Consider the following 20290-nt stretch of genomic DNA (forward strand, 5'->3'; position numbering starts at 1 on the left):
CGGCGGTCACTTCTTTATAGAAAAGAAAATCCGTATTGATGATGCAGTTAAATGACATGAATAAAGATGGTGTCCCAGGACCCTTCTCGCTCCAGCAGCTTCCCCTGATGGACAGCCCTCCTCCCTGTTGACTGCTTCGAAGCTCTAACACAGGAGCACTGGGCACAGCCCTGGCACCAGCATGCTAACAAGGACATGTGCCAGGCCTCCCCTCTGCCAGCGTGCGGTCCTGTACCTCCTGTCATGCTTTTGTATGCCAGTCTGTGTGGCCGCGGGCGCGATGCCAGGGTGCAGGCTGCAGAGAGACGAAGAGAGCGGGTTCTCAAGGGATGGAGACATCCTGCTGGGCGGGGTCTTCCTCCTCCACACTGAAGCCCTGCAGCAGGAGCCCACCTTCCAAGAGCAGCCGGCACCGCCCACCTGTCAGAGGTAAGCACAGAGCAACTTCGGGTAACAATGGGACTTGCATTTTAACTATGTATGCGTGACAAGGTTCAAGGGATGGTGGAGGTCCAGAATGGTTGTATGGGCACAGTTTTGTGGAGACCTCGTGCGGGAATGTCAAGTTTGTCCAAGGGAAGGGAGGGTGCTTAAGGATACCTACATGCTGACTATGGCTGTGCAATCGAGGAAACTTGCAGATTTCTCTCGAGGTGAGCTAATGGAGCGGTGCCAGGGCACACCTGTCAGACAGCCAATGGGTGCAGAGTTCAAGACTGAGGTGAGGTAACAGGTGCGACTCTTCCTTCAATAACAAAGCGCGTGCATGGGAAGGGACGTCACAATGGAAGGACAGAGATGGCATTAGCCCCTAGCCTTATGGGATTTGACGGCCCTACACTGCTTCTGTACATTTGATGTATACATTGTAAAGGAAGCCTGTATATTTATTACAGCGGCACCTGAGCAGCGTCATGCCTCTAGACGGCACAAGATAAGGGTTTGACCCAGGCCAAGTGATCTTCAGGCACACCTGTGCACTGGAGGAAGCAGGCGAAGGAACTATTACTGAAGGGTACCTACGCTCAATCATCCTTTAATGGCACAGGGGATATCACATGAACATATGCACTCATAAACTAGCCAGCCAGTGTATTTACAAAGAACCAATCTTTAATCATTTCTAACCCACCATTATTTTAAAAAAACGTTTTCTTTCACGATTTTGATTTGTTCATAGAAACGTCATGACAGTAACATACACTGACTTCCTTGATAGGTACAATCAAAACAATTGAAAATACAATGTTTCATCATAGCGATTTCATCAAATTCAAAAGAGAATAAGTTCAAACAAACCCACAAATCCCAATATATCACACATGATTCATAGCAATCACTCAAAGCAGAAACTCGAAAAACTACTCCCTCCCCCACCGGAAATCCTCATAATAACACAAAAAGGAGACCCCTCCTCAGTCTCCCATCAATGTGTCTTGGCCAGGGGTATAACACAACACCCGGTCAACGCACGTTTCGGCGGCCTTAAAAGTTCACTCCTTCTTCAGGACCACTTCTTCAGTGTCTTTTTCTGTTTGAGAGCATGGGGTTTGTATAGATGTAGTGCTCTATATTTCTTGCATTGGGTAGGTCTCATCAACTATTGGTCGTCTCCAAACCTTATGTGCGATATTCATACCCCTTTATAGGTATATTGCAAAATCCTCCCATCCAAAACTCTGTAGGGCACACATCGCTGTCCACATTGGTTCTTCAACATGCCATTACCGAAATACTCGAAACTTTAACCCATATATAAAGCAGCTAACAACTAAGCACCTTTACCAACACTGACCTCCTTCGTAGCAGTCGTACATAATCCCACCTCCTAACAGAAGAGGCAGAAGGGCCAGCCCTACCAAGTGTCACTCATCGCGGTTAGAGTAATGAGGATGCCCGCCGCATGCGCAGTGTGCCACCTAAGAGGGCGACTCCTTAGTGCACATTTGGCATGACCCGGTCTAGTGTCACAGACTCCTCATAGCTACCCTACGTCCGGCGCAGATTCATGCGTCATTTCCGGCATGTGTGCAGGTGGGGGCAAGGTACTTATACCTGACCCCGCCCATCTGGCAGTCCTTTTGGTTCCTCCTGGTCATGCCTTCTCCTTCCCTACAGCATACCCAGCATGCTAGCTGGGGTGCGTAGACAGGGAACAAACATGTTAACTTGTGAATTTTTGTTGCAGGCGGAGTTACAGGGCAATTCGGAGGCTGAATGGTACATAGGGGTACCCTCTTCAGGAGCACAATAGGGGTGCAGAAGCCAAACAACCCCAGGAGTCTTTACGGCAGGACCCTTTGGAAAACAATGGTGCCCCACTAGTTCGGGGCTTGCCTTAACACGCTTTGCCCCTTAAAAGGCTTGAGTAAAGAGATGGACTGATGGTCCACTGTACTTATGGGGGATGAACCCCACAAAATATTAGCACTGATTGGGTTGGCCATGGTGCAGTTGGCTTATCAGGCAGGGAGGGCAGGGCAGCTTAGGTTAGCCACCGCTGCGTTCCCTATGATCACCTGTAGGTTAACCCACCATGTTGGCATAATTCTTGTAGGAAATAAACATGCAGCAAAATGTTTTCCGACAAACAAGTCTCATGTGGGTATTTACTGCTGTACATGCTATGTCTCCATGGTGGGGTGAATTGCCTATATTGGCACTATGCATAATGTTCCAGTTTCCTCATTACTGCATTTCTGCATAGAGCGGCCTGCACTACAGTTGACTGAAAAGCATACATGTCCTCTCTAATGCTATCTCTATACAGACAGCCACAGATCCTCATCAGCGGCATGTCTAGATGGGGACCCAAGAGGGCCTCTGCTCCAGCTCTATGTAGCCCCCTGTTCTTCCCCCATCACAGCAGCCGACTCAGAAAAAGATTTTACAGATGTTTATGGTAATGCGCACCAGGGTTTCAAACTGAGACAAAAGGAAAAGGGAGACAGGAAGAGATATAGGAGGAAGAGACATTGGCGGAGGAGAGAGTGCAGTGAAAGAAGAGAGAGAAAATATGAAGAGGCGAATAGAGAGAGAAGATTGGCGTGGAGACCACGGGAGATGCAGTAGGACAGATGACATATTGAGGAATGAGGAAAGAACACCGAGGACGCAAATCACCCCAGGGAGAAGAGGAGTGAGATGAGTGTGGAAGAGAGATCGAAGACAGAGGTGAGAGGGAAGGGAAGAGCTTGGAAGTAAAGAGGGGTAAGATTGTAAAAAAGTTGGGACTGGTCCACCTCTGCAGACGCTGCGGCTGCTCCTGCGAGCAACCGATGACTGCTGCGGTGCAAGCTTAATATGGGCAGCTGGTGATGGTCATACAGGATGTTTTTCGATACAGCATCTTTTACCAGCACATGGCCATGAAGTACACATTAGAAAGGACATTTAGTTGTGCAGCGTTACTTCAAGGTGGGTCATGTCACAGTAGAAAAATGTAAGGCTACAGTCTTGCATAAACACATCCGGAGCATTGCAGCTGTTCTAAGGCAGTTTCTAGTCCATAATATTCCAGTAAATGAATCTTTTCTTATAATAATCTTATCCAACATCCTACTGCCTTGTTATGCTTGCTATAAAGTGCAATATAAAATGCACTGAAATCCCACACATAAACCCATTGAAATAATGAAAATGACACACATAAGCACACTGAAAATGTGTCAGCTATGAATGGGGGGCAGGAGACCATGAGGACAGAGTGACTTTACACTTTGGGATGCCCCAAAAGCTGATTGTTTGCACAGAAAAGACGCGTAGGTGGCAGTGGACCCAGCATTTCCCTATTATGACGTGGGCCATACTATAGGGTGGTGAGTAGCCCTGGGCGTAGTTGGCATAGGGGGGCTACGCGGAGGCCCACGGAGTTGGGAACAAACTCCGCGGAACTCCGCTCCGCTCTGCCACCTGCCTCCACCCCCCCCCCCCCCCCCCCAGTAACAATTAATTCTACATTAATTAAAAGTAAATGAAAAAGCACTTACCTGTACTGCGACGTCCCCGGGCTGCCCTCTGCCTCTTCCTTGCCTTCTGGGTAATCCTTGTGAAAACTGCACATGCGCGCATGCGCATTTCTTGCGAGAAATATGCGGTCACGCACACAGTTTTCTCAAGGATCACTCACAGATGGTGAAGAGGAGGAGGAGGGCAGCCCGGGGACGTCGCAGCACAGGTAAGTGTTTTTTAAATTACTTTTAATTAATGTAGAATTATTTGTTAATAGGGGGGTTGGAGGCGGGAGCTGGCCAACTCTTGGGAACACGGAGTAGGCAAATCCCTGCTCACTGCACGGGCGGAGCGGAGTTCTCTACCCGCCCTTAGTGGTGAGCGGTACTGCTACCCCTGGCCCAGGCCTTGGTGCCAGGCATTTTCACTGTGAAAAAATAGGATAGGGGACAAATATCCCCGGAAATGCAGGATGAAATCCCAGTGGCGGTGCGTCCATTGGGGGCGTTGGGGCGTTGCCCCACTAGCCATGGACGACCGCACTGCAGTGCCAACATGCATTAAAAAAAGTTTTTTTTTTTTAATAGCGGCGCGCACTGACTCAAGCGCACTACCGGCCCGATAGAATCGGGCATCTTTAAGGAAGTGGGCCGGGGGAAGGAGGGGGGGGCGGGGCTGCGACGCACAGGCAGCCAGAATATCGTATGACACTCACAAACACTGCGCAAGTGAAATCCAGGAGAAGGCAATATTCATACTTGCCCGCGCATGCGTACACTGGTACACCTTCCCCCCACGCCCCTCCATGTCACCCAGAGACACAGGCAGGGACCCGGGGTCCCGGGCACAATATGGGCAGATAGTAGGCTGCTCGTTAGCCAATCCTGGCGCAGTGGCGCTGTTAACGCTGCGCCAGGATTGGCTGCTGCAGCAGGATGGTGACGTGCTGCACAACAAGAGCGAAATTGAAAGCAGAAGAAAGTAGTGATCAGTCGTCGTCGCTGTTATTGTGTGCCTGCCTGCCTGCTGCCTACATCTACTATGGACGGTCCGGACCGCCTGGTGCTTTGTGTGAGTCCTCCTGTGTCCTGTCTACTGCTGCTGCGTCGGTCGGAACGGAAGACAGACATCGAGGACTCGGAGCAGATCACCAGAGACGAGAGAGAAGTCTCGACGTCACGGTCATCACCACCACAGCGACCCACGTAAGTTTTTTACTGTGCCATTTCCGCAACAAGAAACTCTATATTAGCATTAGCAACTCATCTAGCTTTGGAGATACCTGTCACTCTGGCTCTTACTCTTTGCCAGGCGAACCGGCAGCAACTGGCAGGGCATGGCCGCAATGACTGATGTGTGAGTACATCTTTTAATGATTTATTGTTCACGGTCTATATTTTAAATTACAAACATATAACTACAAGTCCGCAAACATGAACAAGAAGACTGGAGCTCTAAGCACTGCACTGTTTAGCTTAGAAAGCTCCACACAAATTGTACTTCACAAAATGTACGTATTTTACCATAACTCGTCCCAACATTTTGAATAATTTTTTTTTTAAAACGGTTTTTCATATCTTTAAGTAGCGAAGCCTTCGCAAAAAAAATAATTGATCACTGGTCAGTTGCTGAACTTAAGTGTTAAATTGGTACTAATCCGTTAACATTCTTCCTTAATCAGTATTAGAGTGTTAACATTTCCAAATAATACTATTGGCAGAGAAAGAGCTGCATTATGTTGCATAATTTGTCTTGTCACATAATTTATTGAGAAGTTCTGCATAATTCAGGCAGCACAGTTTATGATCTCACATGAGAGCCCACGTGATGCATGTGCCATCCATAAAAAAAAATCATTTCCCTTTAATGCTGTTACTGAGCAGCTTTCGTTTTGCTGAAGAACAAATTACTGAATGACCTCAGCGCCCACAATAGTGACCAAGGACACTGTAGTACTGAACGCTCGAAGTTGCCATGAGGTATTAAAATCACACGTGCACAGCTAAAAAATAAATTCCACCCACATTTCACAGGCATCCGGAGGTGGAGTGGTTCATAAGGAAATTTGCAGATTTCACTGGATGCATGTATCCCTGAAAAACAGGTAGGGCTGGGGATGACTCACTCACACGTCAGTCTTTTCTAACGAGTAACAGACTGTCCCTTAACTCGCTAAGCCTATTAGAGACACAGCCTAGACTAAATTCTCTTTGTGCTGCTTTTAGGCTGTATATCTGGATGCATCATTTTTAAAGGCTGGAGTAGTTTACCACCAAGGTCGGTTGGTAGAAACTCCGCGTCCTCTCGAAGGGCCCCTCACTGGCACATGCCATTCACTTTTTACATTTCAGTGAGAGTGTACCCGAGTTTCCCAGCCAGCCAGTTCCTCTCAGCAATTAAATTTGCGGCGGCGGCTGGGAGTCACATTTACAGCAGTTGTTCAGCTCCTCACACAGATAGCTGAGGCACACAGTGACAAAGGCAGTCCTGCCAAGTATCACACTGGCATCAGGGGGGTGGGAGCGATGGAGCATTCGCTGCCTGTGCTGGGGAAGCATTTGGAGTTCTCCCTGCGATTACGAATAAATTCAAGGCAAAACTCACTTACCGATCGCTCTGGCTGCAGCTTCTAGGCCTTTATTCAGCACAACACGAGGGCCCCATGTTTGCACATTTCCTGCCCTGCGTGTTGTCGGAGAGGCGGCTGGCGGCGGGTGAGAGCAGGCAGCGCTGCCGGCCCCGCGACCATGATGATTTTCAGCAAGTACTCCTTAGTTCCATCGCGCTTCCCAAAACAAACTGCCCGCCTTAAACAACAGGAGGTGATGTCACCCGGCGGCGCCATGTGATATTCGTAACTTTTGCGCAGCCGCACTTAACTACCTTGCGAGAGCTGAGAGCCGCGCAGCGGACATTTATGATACATTGTAGCAGCCAGTGAGCTGCCTAACAGCAGCCTTAGCTCAGCTACAGCACCCCGAAGCCGGCAGGCTCGGGGTGCTGTAGCTCACTCGTAATTTTACCATTTCAGGCAGTGCTTAGCTGGTGCACAGACACTATGCAAATGCGTGACAATGCATTTCAGTGCGGTGATGCGGATCACCACACTGAAATGCGTTAGAGTCACGTCTGATGCGTGATACTTGCCTGGACTGCCAGTGCCAGTGCCATCCCTAAGTTAACCAGTCACAGTCAGTGCTAATCTAGGCTAGCTTAGCTTCCTCATCGTTCCTCGTCAGTCAGACAGTGCTGACACCTTTGGGTCAATACTTGCTATGGCCAGCATCTTTCAGCATTGCTTCTCAGCAGCACCCGTATATGTTTGTTCTCGCTGAGGGTCGCTCTTTAAGGCTCAATGAGTAGAGTATCTCTCTGGACTCCGGCTCTAAATGAAACACCTGGCCTTCCAGGAGTATCCAATGGAAAGGTTTTGGCAAGATTTTGCAGAGGTGTATCGATTGTTCCACTTCAGTTAGTTTGCAGTGCTTCCTGGTTTTGGAAAGTAAGAAAATCTACATATTAATTAGAAACAAATAGACATAGTGTAACTTCGCAAGCGGCCTGATAAAGCCATCAAATGAAAAAATGCCTGAAGCAGCACAGGGTTGACACGTTTATCTGTGCGTATTGAACTTAAAAAAAAACATGCTCCTTCATAATTTCTGTGTATTGGAGAAACATGACTTTTGCAATGGCCTCAAATCCTCCAGTGGCCAGTTGGCGCTATATCAAAGAAAGTCCGGAAAACAATAATGAACCTTCTCAATATGTTTTCATAGCCTAATGCTCAAACACATCTCTGATGGGTTTTATTTATGCTGCATTTATTGTTCTGCTTTATATGTTTTCAAGCCAAAGGTATGTGTTTAAAGGGGCGATGAGGCCTTTGGATATGAATTCATTCATAGCAGTCAGAGTTGCAGGCAGTACGTCTGCCAGTGCACTTAGCAAAGTCAGAGATGACACCAGCTGCTGGTTATTAAACAGGTGGCTCATTACCAGGCAGGGCCAGAATCGAAGGTCATCACACTGGTCAAATGTTAGATCACAAATCTTCAATTACTGCTGAATCGAAGGTCACTAAATGTTAATGATGTCACGAGTTTCACGCGCCGAGGTCCGTTCACTGGCACAATTTGTATTGACTGCACAAAAGCTTTTATATTCAATCAGCAACCTCTTACTTCTGTAAAACCTGCCAGTTTCTCGGCCCTCACATGCACCGGCTAACTGGTTTAAAACCTGCCTCAGCAGTAAAGCGTTGGCGACGAAGCCGCCAGGGACATTCACTGAATACTGACAAGGATTTGATGCAGTGTTCCAGGGTCAGGTCAGGTGTGAAACCCCTTCAAAGGAGATCGTTTGTTCATCAGAAACGGCCGTGAATCTATAGTGCACCCAACACTTCAAGGACGTGCATTTTTAAATTAACATTAGTTTACCTCCTCTATAAGTTTATGCTCTATTTATTTATTTGTTCAGATTAGGTTTATGCATGGGCGCATAAGAAAACAGCAGATTGAAAGCAAGACAGACGTGCCATTTAGGAACGTTAAAGTTTTAGGGTTATTGGTTTTGCCTAAAGGCATTTTAGAGTTGCGTCTGATAGTACCAGTTCAGAGAGCTAATGATGTAAATACGGGGTGGCTTCACAGTGTACAATCAGAGCAGTGAACGGCACCTTGGAATAATACGAAATGGTATGAGTTGTCAGAGAGAATAAAATATTTTGCCACCCATTCATAAATACATAGTATATGCATTAACGCATGCAATGTACGCAGCCCAGGCTTCACTGACATGTTTTTGTCTTATTTGTGGGTGAGGGAAAAGCTCCAGACACACATCCAAAGAAGAACCTACTGAGCAGTGGCGGTGCGTCCACTCTGTATTCCAATATATATTTTTCTTTGTAATGTTATTGTTTACTGTAGCTACAGTTTGCATTATAGGACAATTATCTGGCAATTGTGTGCTGATTTTTTTCCAAACCTAGTTGTCCGTGCTTCTATTCACTATCATATGGGAATGTGTAGTGTGCACAATAAATTCTGTTGTATTGCTCTAATTCTCTCTCCGGAGCGGAGGGCTCCACATTCCAGAATGTATGTTTAAATCATGGAATATGGGCTCAGCTGAAGGAGGCTTTGTCAAATCGGTCCCTTAAAATGGTTTTACCTATTATTGTTGCTAGACCAGTTATTTACTAGAGCGGTGCGGGCGCTTGTGTGTCACTGTCCAGTTTTGCGCTGCATCTGCAGGTTTTTAGAAGGGTAAGTTAGTTTATTGGTGCAATGCTTTGTGCTGCTTGCGACACTCTGCGGTACGCGAGCACCCATGCGGAGCCTTAATAAAGTTTCTTTCCTTCAGTCTTACTTGATGTGTGTTTACTTTCTCGCTCCTTTTCTCTTATGTACTTTAAATCTTTCTTATGAGGCTGTGTGTGGAGTAGTCTTTGGAAACCATCCGATGTTTTGTGCCTTTGGTAAACCGAGCTCCCCATGGGGAGGAGCTTGTTCTGTTAAGGGGCCCTGTGCATCCATCCATTCATGAACAACAGGCCCGTGTATTATTAATATCACACAAGTGCAGCCTCTTGATTACTCTGCTAACCCCATGGCTTTTCTTCCTGCTTTCCTGATGCCTTACAGGAGAGTTGGTCCATGCAGAACAGCCAGTACAAATGAATGCCCTCTACAACCCAAGGCATCCGGCCGTCTGACGCATCACCCTTAATTGCAGCCTTTGCCCTTTGCCTCATCCAGCCTTTGCTGGAAGTGGGGTGTTTATAGGGCGCAGCGGCCTTTGTGACCTGTAAATGTGGTATTCGGCCCCGACAAGGGCCCTTAAGAGTCTTGGGACCCCGGAGCTGGTGATTGGTGAATCGCTCCCTATGCCAGGGACAGAGCCCTCTTGTCTGCCCCAGGCCGCAGCGCCCCGGGTCTCTGTCCTGGGGCAGTGTAGGGATATAAGTGCAGAGTGTGTGTGTGTCTGTCCCTGGGTGCACTTGGCAGAGAATGTATGTTGTATACTTGTAAAGCGCACAGCTGCCCCAGCAAAGCGACGTCCCGGCGCTGTATACCGCTGGGGAACCCAGTGTGTGTGCCTGTCCCTGGGGTGTCCTGCGCGCCTCTAATGTGTGTGTGTGTACTTGGCAGTGTGCGTCTGTCCCCGGTGTGTGCTGCGCCTCTGATGTCTGTACTTGGCAGAGAGAAGAGTGTGTGTCTGTCCCTGGTGTGTGCTACTGCTACGTCTCTGATGTGTGTGCTTGGCAGAGTACTAGGTGTGTGTGTCTGGGCCTGATGTGTGCTTGGCAGAGCGTGTGTGTGTGTCTGTCCCTGGTGTGTACTGCACCTGTGTGTATGCTTGGCAGTGTGTGTGTGCTGCATGTCTGATGTGTGTACTTGGCAGAGAGTTTGTAACTGTCCCTGGTGTGTGCTACTCCTCTGATGTGTGTGCTTTGCAGTGTGTATGTGTGTCAGTGTCTGTCTGTCCCCGTGTGTACTTGGCAGAGAGCGTGTCTGTCCCTGCTGTGTGCTGTGCCTGTGTTTGTGCTTGGCAGTGTGTGTCCCAGGTGTGTGCTGCACCTCTGGTGTGTGTACTTGCCATAGAGTATGTGTCTGTCTCTGGTGTGTGGTGTGCTCCGTCTCCAACACTCTCTCTGTCTTGCTCTTGTCTCTTTTCTCATATATCCTGCCCTCCGCTTCACTAGGTTTCCTACTTCTGTTCCACTTCATTTTTCATTGACCACAATTGTCTTCTGTGCCACAAAATTCATATTCCCCCCACCGTTTCCCACTGCTCCTTAACTGTTAGTCCATATGATCACCAATCTGCAACAAGCAGTAAAGCCTACATGCTCCCATCAGGCCCCTGCAGTGAGTAAGGAGGAGTATAGAAGCAGGCCACCAGTCACAAAAGCAAGTCCAACGCCCACCTGCCTGCTGGACCCATAGATTACCTTTATTAACCTTCCTGCTTCCTCAAATTTGCTTGAAAATGCACAATTTTTCCACTATTTTTTCAAAATTTTCTCGGGGGGAATTCCCCCCGAACCCTCCTTGGGGGGTTCGGGCTCGCTCGCTACGCTCGCTCGCTACAGTGCAGTATGACTACCATTTTACGCCCCACCACTTTGAAATGTCACCAGCCGCCACTGATTACTACACTCGAACCTATACAGGTTTTTCACCTTGCATTTCCGAGACCTTGCGGGGCCGTTCAATGAGTAGAAAATAGCAGTTCTCTTTGCCCCGCCCTTCATCACTAACAATAACCAGCAAGAAGCTTCTAGAATGTTCCTTTAGATGATGCTTCTTGTCGGGGGTTTGAGAAATATTGGGAGTTCATTCATCGGAGAAAGGAACTCTTGTTTCATTCTTCTTGTGGCTCCCAATATCCTTATAATATGTGGCAGCCCGCACTTTATTCCATGTATATTTCTTCATCTGTAATCTCAGATAAAAAGACCTGCATATTAAAGTGATGGGAGCACCACGAATGCATAATTTATAATCAGTAACATAAGCAAAGACATGACACTGACTATTGAATCATTCTTCTGAAGCACAACAGGACCTACCAAAAGGTTGAGTAAAGAGAGAGCATGCTATTTAGATAGCAATCTTTGCCATCGGTGGCTCAGAGGGTTGCAAACTGAGTGCAGTGTGTTGCTAAAGTGCACCACCGGAGAAGCTGGAGAATCATCGTATTCCTTCATGTATGAATTTAATGTTCGTGGTATGTAAACTAAACAGAAGTGGAAATGTATCACTTACTGTAAAGACAGGAACAGCCTCTGAAAGCAAAACGTAGAGGTATTTCACCTTTATTTGAAACACCTGCTCCTCTCTAAACCCATGACTGCTCTAGTGATGGAGAGACATCTGGAACTGTGATATTTCTCTGAAGTTGGGGCAGATCCAATTGTAAAATCATTCTGTGACCAGTGAGACAGAGTTTGTCTTGCCTGTTCCAGGTTTGGGCTCCAGAATTACCAGTGGATCCAGGCCATGGTGTTCGCCATTGAAGAGATTAACAAAGACCACAATGTGTTACCAAACACCACCCTGGGGTTCCAGATGTACGACTCGTGTGGAATGCTTCAACGCGCACTTGAGGGGTGCTTGTGGATTCTCACTGGACAGGAGGAGCCAATTCCAAACTACAGGTGCCGGGCAGGGTTGCCACCAGCAGTCGTCATAGGGGAGTCTGGATCCACGCGCTCCATCCTCCTCGCGCGCATCTTGGGCCTGTACAGATATCCCCAGGTAGGAGACTGTAAAACTGCTTTCATGGAATGGCCAAACAATGTGTTTAGTAGCTGTGGGTGAATTCACTAGTGTATTTTTCACACAATGTGTGAAATTGTTCAAAGTACTATGATTATTCCAATAAATTTGCAACATTTAAATGAACGGTTTAACAGACGAAAATCATACAATATTGGAAATTTGAGAGTTGTAAATGGACAAAACGTAATGTTTATAATAATTAGAACAGTGAAAGACATATACTGCAAGGAACACTATTGCTCTTTTTCACTAAACCATTGTCGATTTTATCTAATTTTTTTATCTTCATATTTTTTTTCACACAAAATGTTATATTATGCAAAATACTGAAATTTGCAAACAAAAATGACAAACATAATAGTAGTAAAAAATCCATCACAATTGGAGTTTGCGAGTTATGAATTTGCAAAATGATTTATGAAGATTTAATCGAGCAGGGAAAGAAATACTGCAGGGAACAGATACTGCTATTCTTTTACTAAGGCCGTTGTTTTTATCTGTGCAGAATGCATTTGCAAAATATATTCTTTACAAAGACACTTTAAAAAAAGGTTTATTCTTACAAACAAAGGTCAATCAATCAACTATACAGGGTTGATAAAGCGCAGCTACTCACCCAAGAGGGTCTCAAAGCATTATGGAGGGGGAGTAGATGGCTCCGAAGAGTGCTGGGATCATCCGAAGCGCCAGGTCTTGAGGTCCTTCTTGAACAGGAGCAGTGCAGGGACTTGCTGACGGTGGAGGTTCTTCTAGGCCTTGACTGCGAGGTAGGAGAAGGACTTTCCTCCTGTTCTGGTCTTGTAGATGCGTGGGATGGTGGTTAGGAAGAGGTCAGCTGAACGAGGTGTCTCTTGGGTGTGTGAGGAGAGACGGTTGTTCAGGTACACAGGTCCGATGTTGTGGAGGGCCTTGTTTGCATGAGTAAGGAGCTTGAATGTTATTCTTCTTTCGATGGGGAGCCAGTGGAGATTGCTGAGGTGTTGGGTGATGTGGCTGTGATGGAGGATATCTAGGGTCAGTCTAGCTGTGGAGTTCTGGACTGACTGGAGCTTGCGGAGTAGTTTCTTGTTGATTCCGGCATAGAGAACGTTGCAGTAGTACAGTCTTCTACTGAGGAGCCATGCATGACCATTTTTCTGGATTCAGATGGGATCATCTGAACATTCTTCGGAGTTTGTGGAGGGTGTTGAAGCAGGCCAAAGTTACAGCTTTGATCTGGTGGTTCATTGTGAGCGATGAGTCAAGTATGATGCAGAGACTTCATGTGTGGTCCATCGGGTTGGGGGGTTTCGGAGGGCAGGGGCCACCAGGTGTCGTCCCACATGAAGGGGGTGAAGCCAAGGATGAGGACTTCTGTTTTCTCATCATTGAGTTTCAGACAGCTCTTCTTCATCCAGGTGGCGATGGCTTTCATCCCTTCTTGGAAGTTGTGTCTAGTGATGTTGGGTTCTTTGGTGAGGGAAAGAATGAGCTCGGTGTCGTCAGCGTAGAAGACATAGGAGATGGCTTAGGAGATGGTAATTTACAAATTTAAGTTCCAGATGAAAGGTTATGACAGGATGTTAGGGAGAAAACATTACAGTATAGAGTGTTTCCGTTGTGGAACAGCGAGTTGTGGCTACCCTGTGTCTCCCACAGGAGTAGTAACCTAGGGCCTGATTCACATAACTAACTTAAGACAAAATCCTAAACTTACTACTTTTGGTATTCACAGAATGCACTTACTACTTTTGGTATTCACAGAATGCACTTACTACTTTTGATATTCACAGAATGGATTTACGACTACTAACTTTAAGTCCGCACTTGGGTCGGAGATTCCAGCCCAGGGGCAGATCTTCCGGCCTGGAGGTGGAACTTCCGGCCCGGAGGCGGAGCTTCCGGCCTAGAGGTGGGACTTCTGGCCCATAGGTGGAGATTTCAGCCATGACTAAATCTCTGCCACCTGCCGGAATCCCCACCTGTGGGCCGGAAGCTCCGCCTCTGGGATGGAAGCTCCACCTCCAGGCCGGAAGCTCTGCCCCCGGGCCGGAAGCTCCGCCTCCGGGCAGGAATCTTTGACCCGAGTGCGGATTTAAAGTTAGTAGTCGTAAATCCATTCTGTGTATACAAAAAGTAGTAAGTGCATTCTGTGAATACCAAAAGTAGTAAGTTTAGGATTTTGTCTTAAGGTAATTCTGTGAATCGAGCCCCTAGTGCCTGCGTGCATGTGAAATGTGTGTACACTGACCTGTGCCTATGCCCTCACTAAAAGCAACATGCAGACTTATCACTTTGTTTAGAGAGAGCAAGGAATTAAAATAAGCATTGGTAAAGCCATAGGTCTTCAATAGGCAATGATTGATTTTAGTTCCTAGATGGCTGCCATCGATGTGCATGCATCCGCTGTAGCCATCTTTGAGGCACGGGCAGTCATCCTGGAATGTTTAAAAACATTTTACAATGGTTATTCTACATTTTGACAGGAGAGACGCCCCAGAACTCCAGCTGTCCACCATAGGCACCAAATCAGATTTCAATTTCCTTAGAATTCTTTCTTAGGCACAAATCTGATCTACACACATTTTCGGATCAGCTAATGCTCTTCTAGTATATTTTTGATTTTATTCTTTTGTAGCTCTGGATATTTTATTTACTCTAAGCCCACTGGGCCATTTCTTACCTTTTTCAGATATAATGTTACTATAATGGTTTCCTGTTGATATGGTTATCTCACTAACTACAAAGAGTTGTTTCTCTCCCAGCTGTTGCTCAGTACGTTGGATGTGGATTACCATAAAAATATTTCACAAACTAAAACCAAGCAATTTAGATGCTCATAAAAGCACATTCTCTGTAAGTTTGAACGTCTGACGTATTCTGCATGCATTTACACGCATGCCTTTGGAACGCCGTCATTAGAACAAATGCGTTTCTAGCACTAATTCGTTCAGAACTCAGGTCTTTTTAACAACTTGCCATGGGGGACGCTGGATTATTGAATGGTTTAATTTACTATTCTAAATTCAGTCTGAGCAACAGTAGGGAAGGTGTTGAACTTTAAATCCAACAGCATGCCACCAATGCGCCCCCCCTAAAGCAAGTTGCTGTTACGACTTGCATGCTGAAGGAATGCGTGCTAAAGATGCGCTCATTATATTGCTGGTGCTTTGAAGCCACAGCATGATTTGGGCTGCGTCCTAAAGGACATTTCCTTTAAGTCTAGTACTAAGACATTTACTTGAGATTAATTTTTCACAATTATTGATCCAGTCAGCACCCACATAATATAGTAAAATGAGATCCATTTAGGGGTGGCCATAACCAGAAACCGGTCCCAGGATGCTTGTTTCCGGTGCAGGGAAGACATGCCTTGGCAGTTCGGGCTGGATGTTCCCATGAGGTACAGGGTCAGACTGATTTGCATATGGCCATGTCTGAACTGGGGTGGTGGAGTGAGCTAAAGAATGATGATGGATTAAACCCAGATCACTTGACTGGGGGTGAGTTCTGTGCAATGTTCAACACTCCGTCCATCATCCTCTTTGGTTTTGCATGGCTCACCCATGGCAATATACTGAATATATGTCATGGTTTATATCCACATTTAAGCATCCTACTGCCCATCTTCTTGCCCTATCCCTATAATCAGGTCTCAGACTTTCCTAACGAAGCCTTCCGCTAAACGGGCCATGCCAGGCTACCAGCTCCAATTATGCCTCTAGTGTGTCACCGCAGCCATACAGTGTTGGGTCAGCCATAGCAGCCATAGAACAGGCTTACACAATCTATGCCTCTGCCTCTGAGTGACTAACCAAGAATTTCTTTCTTACTACTAACTGGGGTACATTCATCTACAAAACGGATTCTTTGAGCCATGTTTATCTGGACTTGGGCTGCTAAACCTATTCTGTGTGAGCTCCTATGGAGCTAGCATCCACCAACACCATAGGTTGGGGATTTTCCGGGCACCACAATCCATCCACAGAGATAGTAGCACTATTTAGTGGCCCAAACACGTCACCCATTTACTGTGCCCCATTACAAATCCACTGCTTGATTTTGCAATCCAGACCTAATGCTCGCCTTCCCTTAATGATGCAGGGATATCCTACAAAGGAGACCACTCACATGGCTTGAATCCCATAAACAAAACACACCTAGTTAATCAAAATGTCATATATTATCTGAGTCATACACATAATCAAATGTATTCTGAGGGATTACCAAGTGATATCTCGCATACCAGAGTCTATAGTTCCTCCTGCTATATTGCACATCATGTGCAAGTGCCGTAGACAGGAAAAAGTATATGTGTCTGCCCATATTTTATCATGTTCCAGGCAGTGTGAGCGAATTGGATTTGAGATCCTGTCTTTTATAACAGTATCATTCATTGCCAAAAAACGAATGGTAACCAGTGTAACTAAAAACCGTAAACATATCCCTCCACGGGTGCAGCAGCCTAGCATACTTTACTCATTTTCAAACATTTCAGTAACTTTGTTTAAAAGGGAAGCTAATGTTTCTGCATACCCAAGCCCTAAAACATTTTACTTTTTCCCTCCTGATTTTTGCTGACTCTCTTTTCATCATGGCCTTAGGACTCTGGGCGCTTTCCCACTGTAATGCAGTGTAAAAACGGGCACACCTTTCCTACACATGCTAGGAAATGGGGCTCACTTGATTGGTTTAGGTGTTGTGCCGGTGAGTGCCTTGTATAAAGATACACAACATACCCAGTGCAGGTATTGCACTGGCAAGTAGTGGAATGCAGCACTGATAACGTCACCCACCAGAATAGCATGATAAACATTCATTGGGCCTGCCATTGCAGACTTGTGGGTGCACCTTTGTGCTTGTGCTCAAGATGGAATTTCTCACTAATTAGCCAACCCTGAGTGGGCCTTCAACTACTACTAGCACACCCCATGGTAATGCCCGAGGGGCAGAGTAGGTGGCATGCGAAAGACAGGGCAGTTATTCATGGGTGTTCCATACCCAGGTAGTGAAGAATCCCCAGGTGGTTTTCCCTTACCTAGGGTGTTGGCTCTTCCCAAGGTACACCAACAGGGTGTTGCTGATTCTCTGTTTGTGGCCTTAGGGCTCTGGGCACTTTTCTACTGTAAAGACAGTGTGAAAGTGCACATATCAGTCCTACACATGTTAAGAAGTAGTACTTACATGATCATTTTAAACATGTCACAAGCCTGCCTTTGCAGGCCTGTGTGTGCACACTTGCACCACTGGATTTTTTAAACATGAGTCTAGCCTGCCATTTCAGGCCTGGATGTGTGCAATTGCACTTATGCTCAGGTTTGCCTTTCTAAACCCTAGCCAATCCTGAGAGGTCTTTTCCCTACAGCTAGAGCACCTCTAGGGTACATTTTGAGGGTTGAAGAACGTGGGAGGTAAAAGGCAGGGCAGGTACACACGTGTGTACCCTGCCCAGGTGGTAAAGAATACCCATGTGTTTTTTCACTACGTATGAGGTTAGATATTCCTATAGGCTAACATGGGGGAATGACTGAAATTACTTCAGAGTGCAATAGTGGATTGCAGTGGAGCAGCCCCATAATGTTTCCTATAATTGGATTCACAATGCCAAACCCTCTCCTGTTGTACGGGTGGATTTGTCATGATTAGCTGAGAAATGCCACTTCTGGAAAGTGGGCATTTCTCTGCTCTAAAACGTTGTGTGCCTTGTAGTTTGACTCATCCCACACTGGAGACTGGGCGAGCACATCTGGGCATTCTCCAGTGACAGTTACAAACATTGGGCATGAAACTGGAATGACAGACCTCTGCCATTTGAAGGCCTGGCTGGATAAATTAGAGGGAGAAATGTTTACACTTACACTTGATTAAGATTTGCATTCCATGGACTCAAAGCAGACAAGCCTGAACTTTAGGGGAAAGCAAACACAAGGAGATGATGGACAGAGCGCTAAAACTTTTCAGACACTCACCCCCGGTCACAGATCTGGGTTGAATCTTTCATCGTTGTTTAGCTCACTTTGCCACCCAGTTCAGACCCAGCCATATGCAAATCAGTCTGAAACCAGTTCAGACCCAGCCATATGCAAATCAGCCTTGAACCTGTTCCTCATGGGAACAGTCCAGCGCGAACTGCCAAGCCAGGGTTTCCATGGACTAGAAACAAGCATCCTGGGACCGGTTTTGGGGTAACAGCCCTCATCAGCCAGGCTAGCTTGAATCCAGTGACAAAGTGAGTAACATACCCCCATCTGGGCATACCCTGCCAACTTAGGGTGAACAAAGCCAACACAAAGAGATGATGGACAGAGCGTTGAAACTTTTCAGGCACTCACCCCGGTCACAGAGCTGCGTAGAATCCATCAATGGTCTTTAGTTCACTTTGCCACCCCAGTTCAGACACAGCCATATACAAATCAGGCTTGAACCTGTTCCTCATGGGAACAGTCCAGCGCGAACTGCCAAGCCAGGTCTTCCCTGGACTAGAAACCAGCAACCTGGGACCGGTTTTGGGGTAACACCCCTCATCAGCCAGGCTAGCTTGAATCCAGTGGCAAAGTGAGCAAGGGACCCACATCTTGGCATACCCTGCCAACTTAGGGTGAACAAAGCAAACACAAGTTGTCAAGAACGATGATGGATTCAACCCAGATGTGTGACTGGTGTGAGTGTCTGAAAAGTTTCTGCGCTCCGTTTATCATCCCCTTGTGTTTACTTTGTTCACCCTAAGTTGGCAGGGTATGCCCAGATTGTAATGCATTTCACCGCCCAGCAGTGTTGCTTTATACCTTGATTCCTTGTCAAAGGAATTCTACATTTAACATTGGTTTTACCCATGCAACCTCGGCCCACGGTGCTCCTTAAAAGTATTGTAATTCTTAGTATGTTCATATGTTTGGTATTGGTGTGATCTGGGGTGCACCCGATAATTGTGGACTTTGAATTATAATAATTGCCATGGTGGGCCTAGTTATGACAATGTTTTGCGCAGCATAAGGGCGCTGGGGGTAAAGTAGGATCTTTCCCAAGTGTGCATACTACTGATGTGTTTTTTACATGGTTGGATCTAGTACTGCTAGTAATATTTCCAAGTGTGATTTATTCCCAGAATAACATGATGTTCATGTTGTGTTAACTAATATGTGTGCAGAATACAAACTGTATTTACATACACCAGGTGTGAAGTCTCTTTTGTTTTACTCATTGTATTTATTGTGTGTGAGTGCTGTGTCAATGCTTTACACATTGCCTCTCTGATAAGCCTGACTGCCAGTGCCAAGCTACCCAATGGTGAGCGTAGGTTGTTCAGTGATTCCCATCCCTGATGGGAGTGGTAAGGTCTGCCTGGCTAGGGCATCGCCTCAGCCAACCAGAAAGTGTGTGTCCCAACATTCTCACAATGTTAGCCCTAATTCCTGCATAAATAATTCAGTTTGTTGTTCCTTCTCAGAACTAGCTTTGTTCTATTTAAATTCAGAATCTACAAACATCTACCAGAAAAAGCTCAAGATATTCCTACAAAAGTCAAGCTTGGCGTTGGGGTCTGTAGCGTCGTGCTACCAGTAAGGACACTGCACACTATATATTGTTAAGGAGCTCTTTATTATAGCTCTGTTGTGTTCACCGTCCCTACTCTAACTCCACCCACCAACAAATAGACTGCACACAGTATTACATCTCCCCCTTTGTTAACAAAAAGTGATGAAATAAAAGTCTGACTTGATTATAGTTCTTCGATCAGACGCCCAGGTCGTCAAATATCTCGTCTGGGTCGTAGGACCACACCTCCCTCTTCAGCTTCTGCCAGATCTCTCTGCGTCTGGTCGTTCATTTGTTTTGCTGAGGGCATCCTTAACAGCCAGAGTGCATCGCTGAAAATGCGAGACATTCCTAGGGATTCTCCTGTTCTCCGACTCAGCTGTTATTATTGTACCATTCTGTTGAGTTACCATTAGGAGTTCGGCTCTAAACTTGCAATCTGTCTTTTTCTGTTGTTCCTGCTTGACCAGTACGCAGTCCCCTACATGAAGGGACGAAGATCTGGCTCTCCTCCGGGTATCAGCATAGGA

General features: G+C 46.4%; 1 protein-coding gene across 1 annotated transcript in view; it reads left to right on the forward strand.

Annotated features, from left to right (window-relative positions):
* Positions 1–280: 280 nt before the first annotated feature.
* Positions 281–20290, forward strand: part of LOC147678560 (extracellular calcium-sensing receptor-like) — a 60801-nt gene continuing 40791 nt past the window's right edge. Inside the window, exons 1-3 of the mRNA XM_086945692.1 lie at positions 281–429; positions 9308–9320; positions 11943–12221. Of these exons, the coding sequence (XP_086801818.1) occupies positions 281–429; positions 9308–9320; positions 11943–12221 (441 nt within the window). The remainder of the gene's footprint in view (positions 430–9307; positions 9321–11942; positions 12222–20290) is intronic.

The sequence above is a fragment of the Lissotriton vulgaris genome, chromosome 12 (genome assembly GCF_964263255.1).
Source record: "Lissotriton vulgaris chromosome 12, aLisVul1.2, whole genome shotgun sequence".
Classification (NCBI taxonomy): Eukaryota; Metazoa; Chordata; class Amphibia; order Caudata; family Salamandridae; genus Lissotriton; species Lissotriton vulgaris.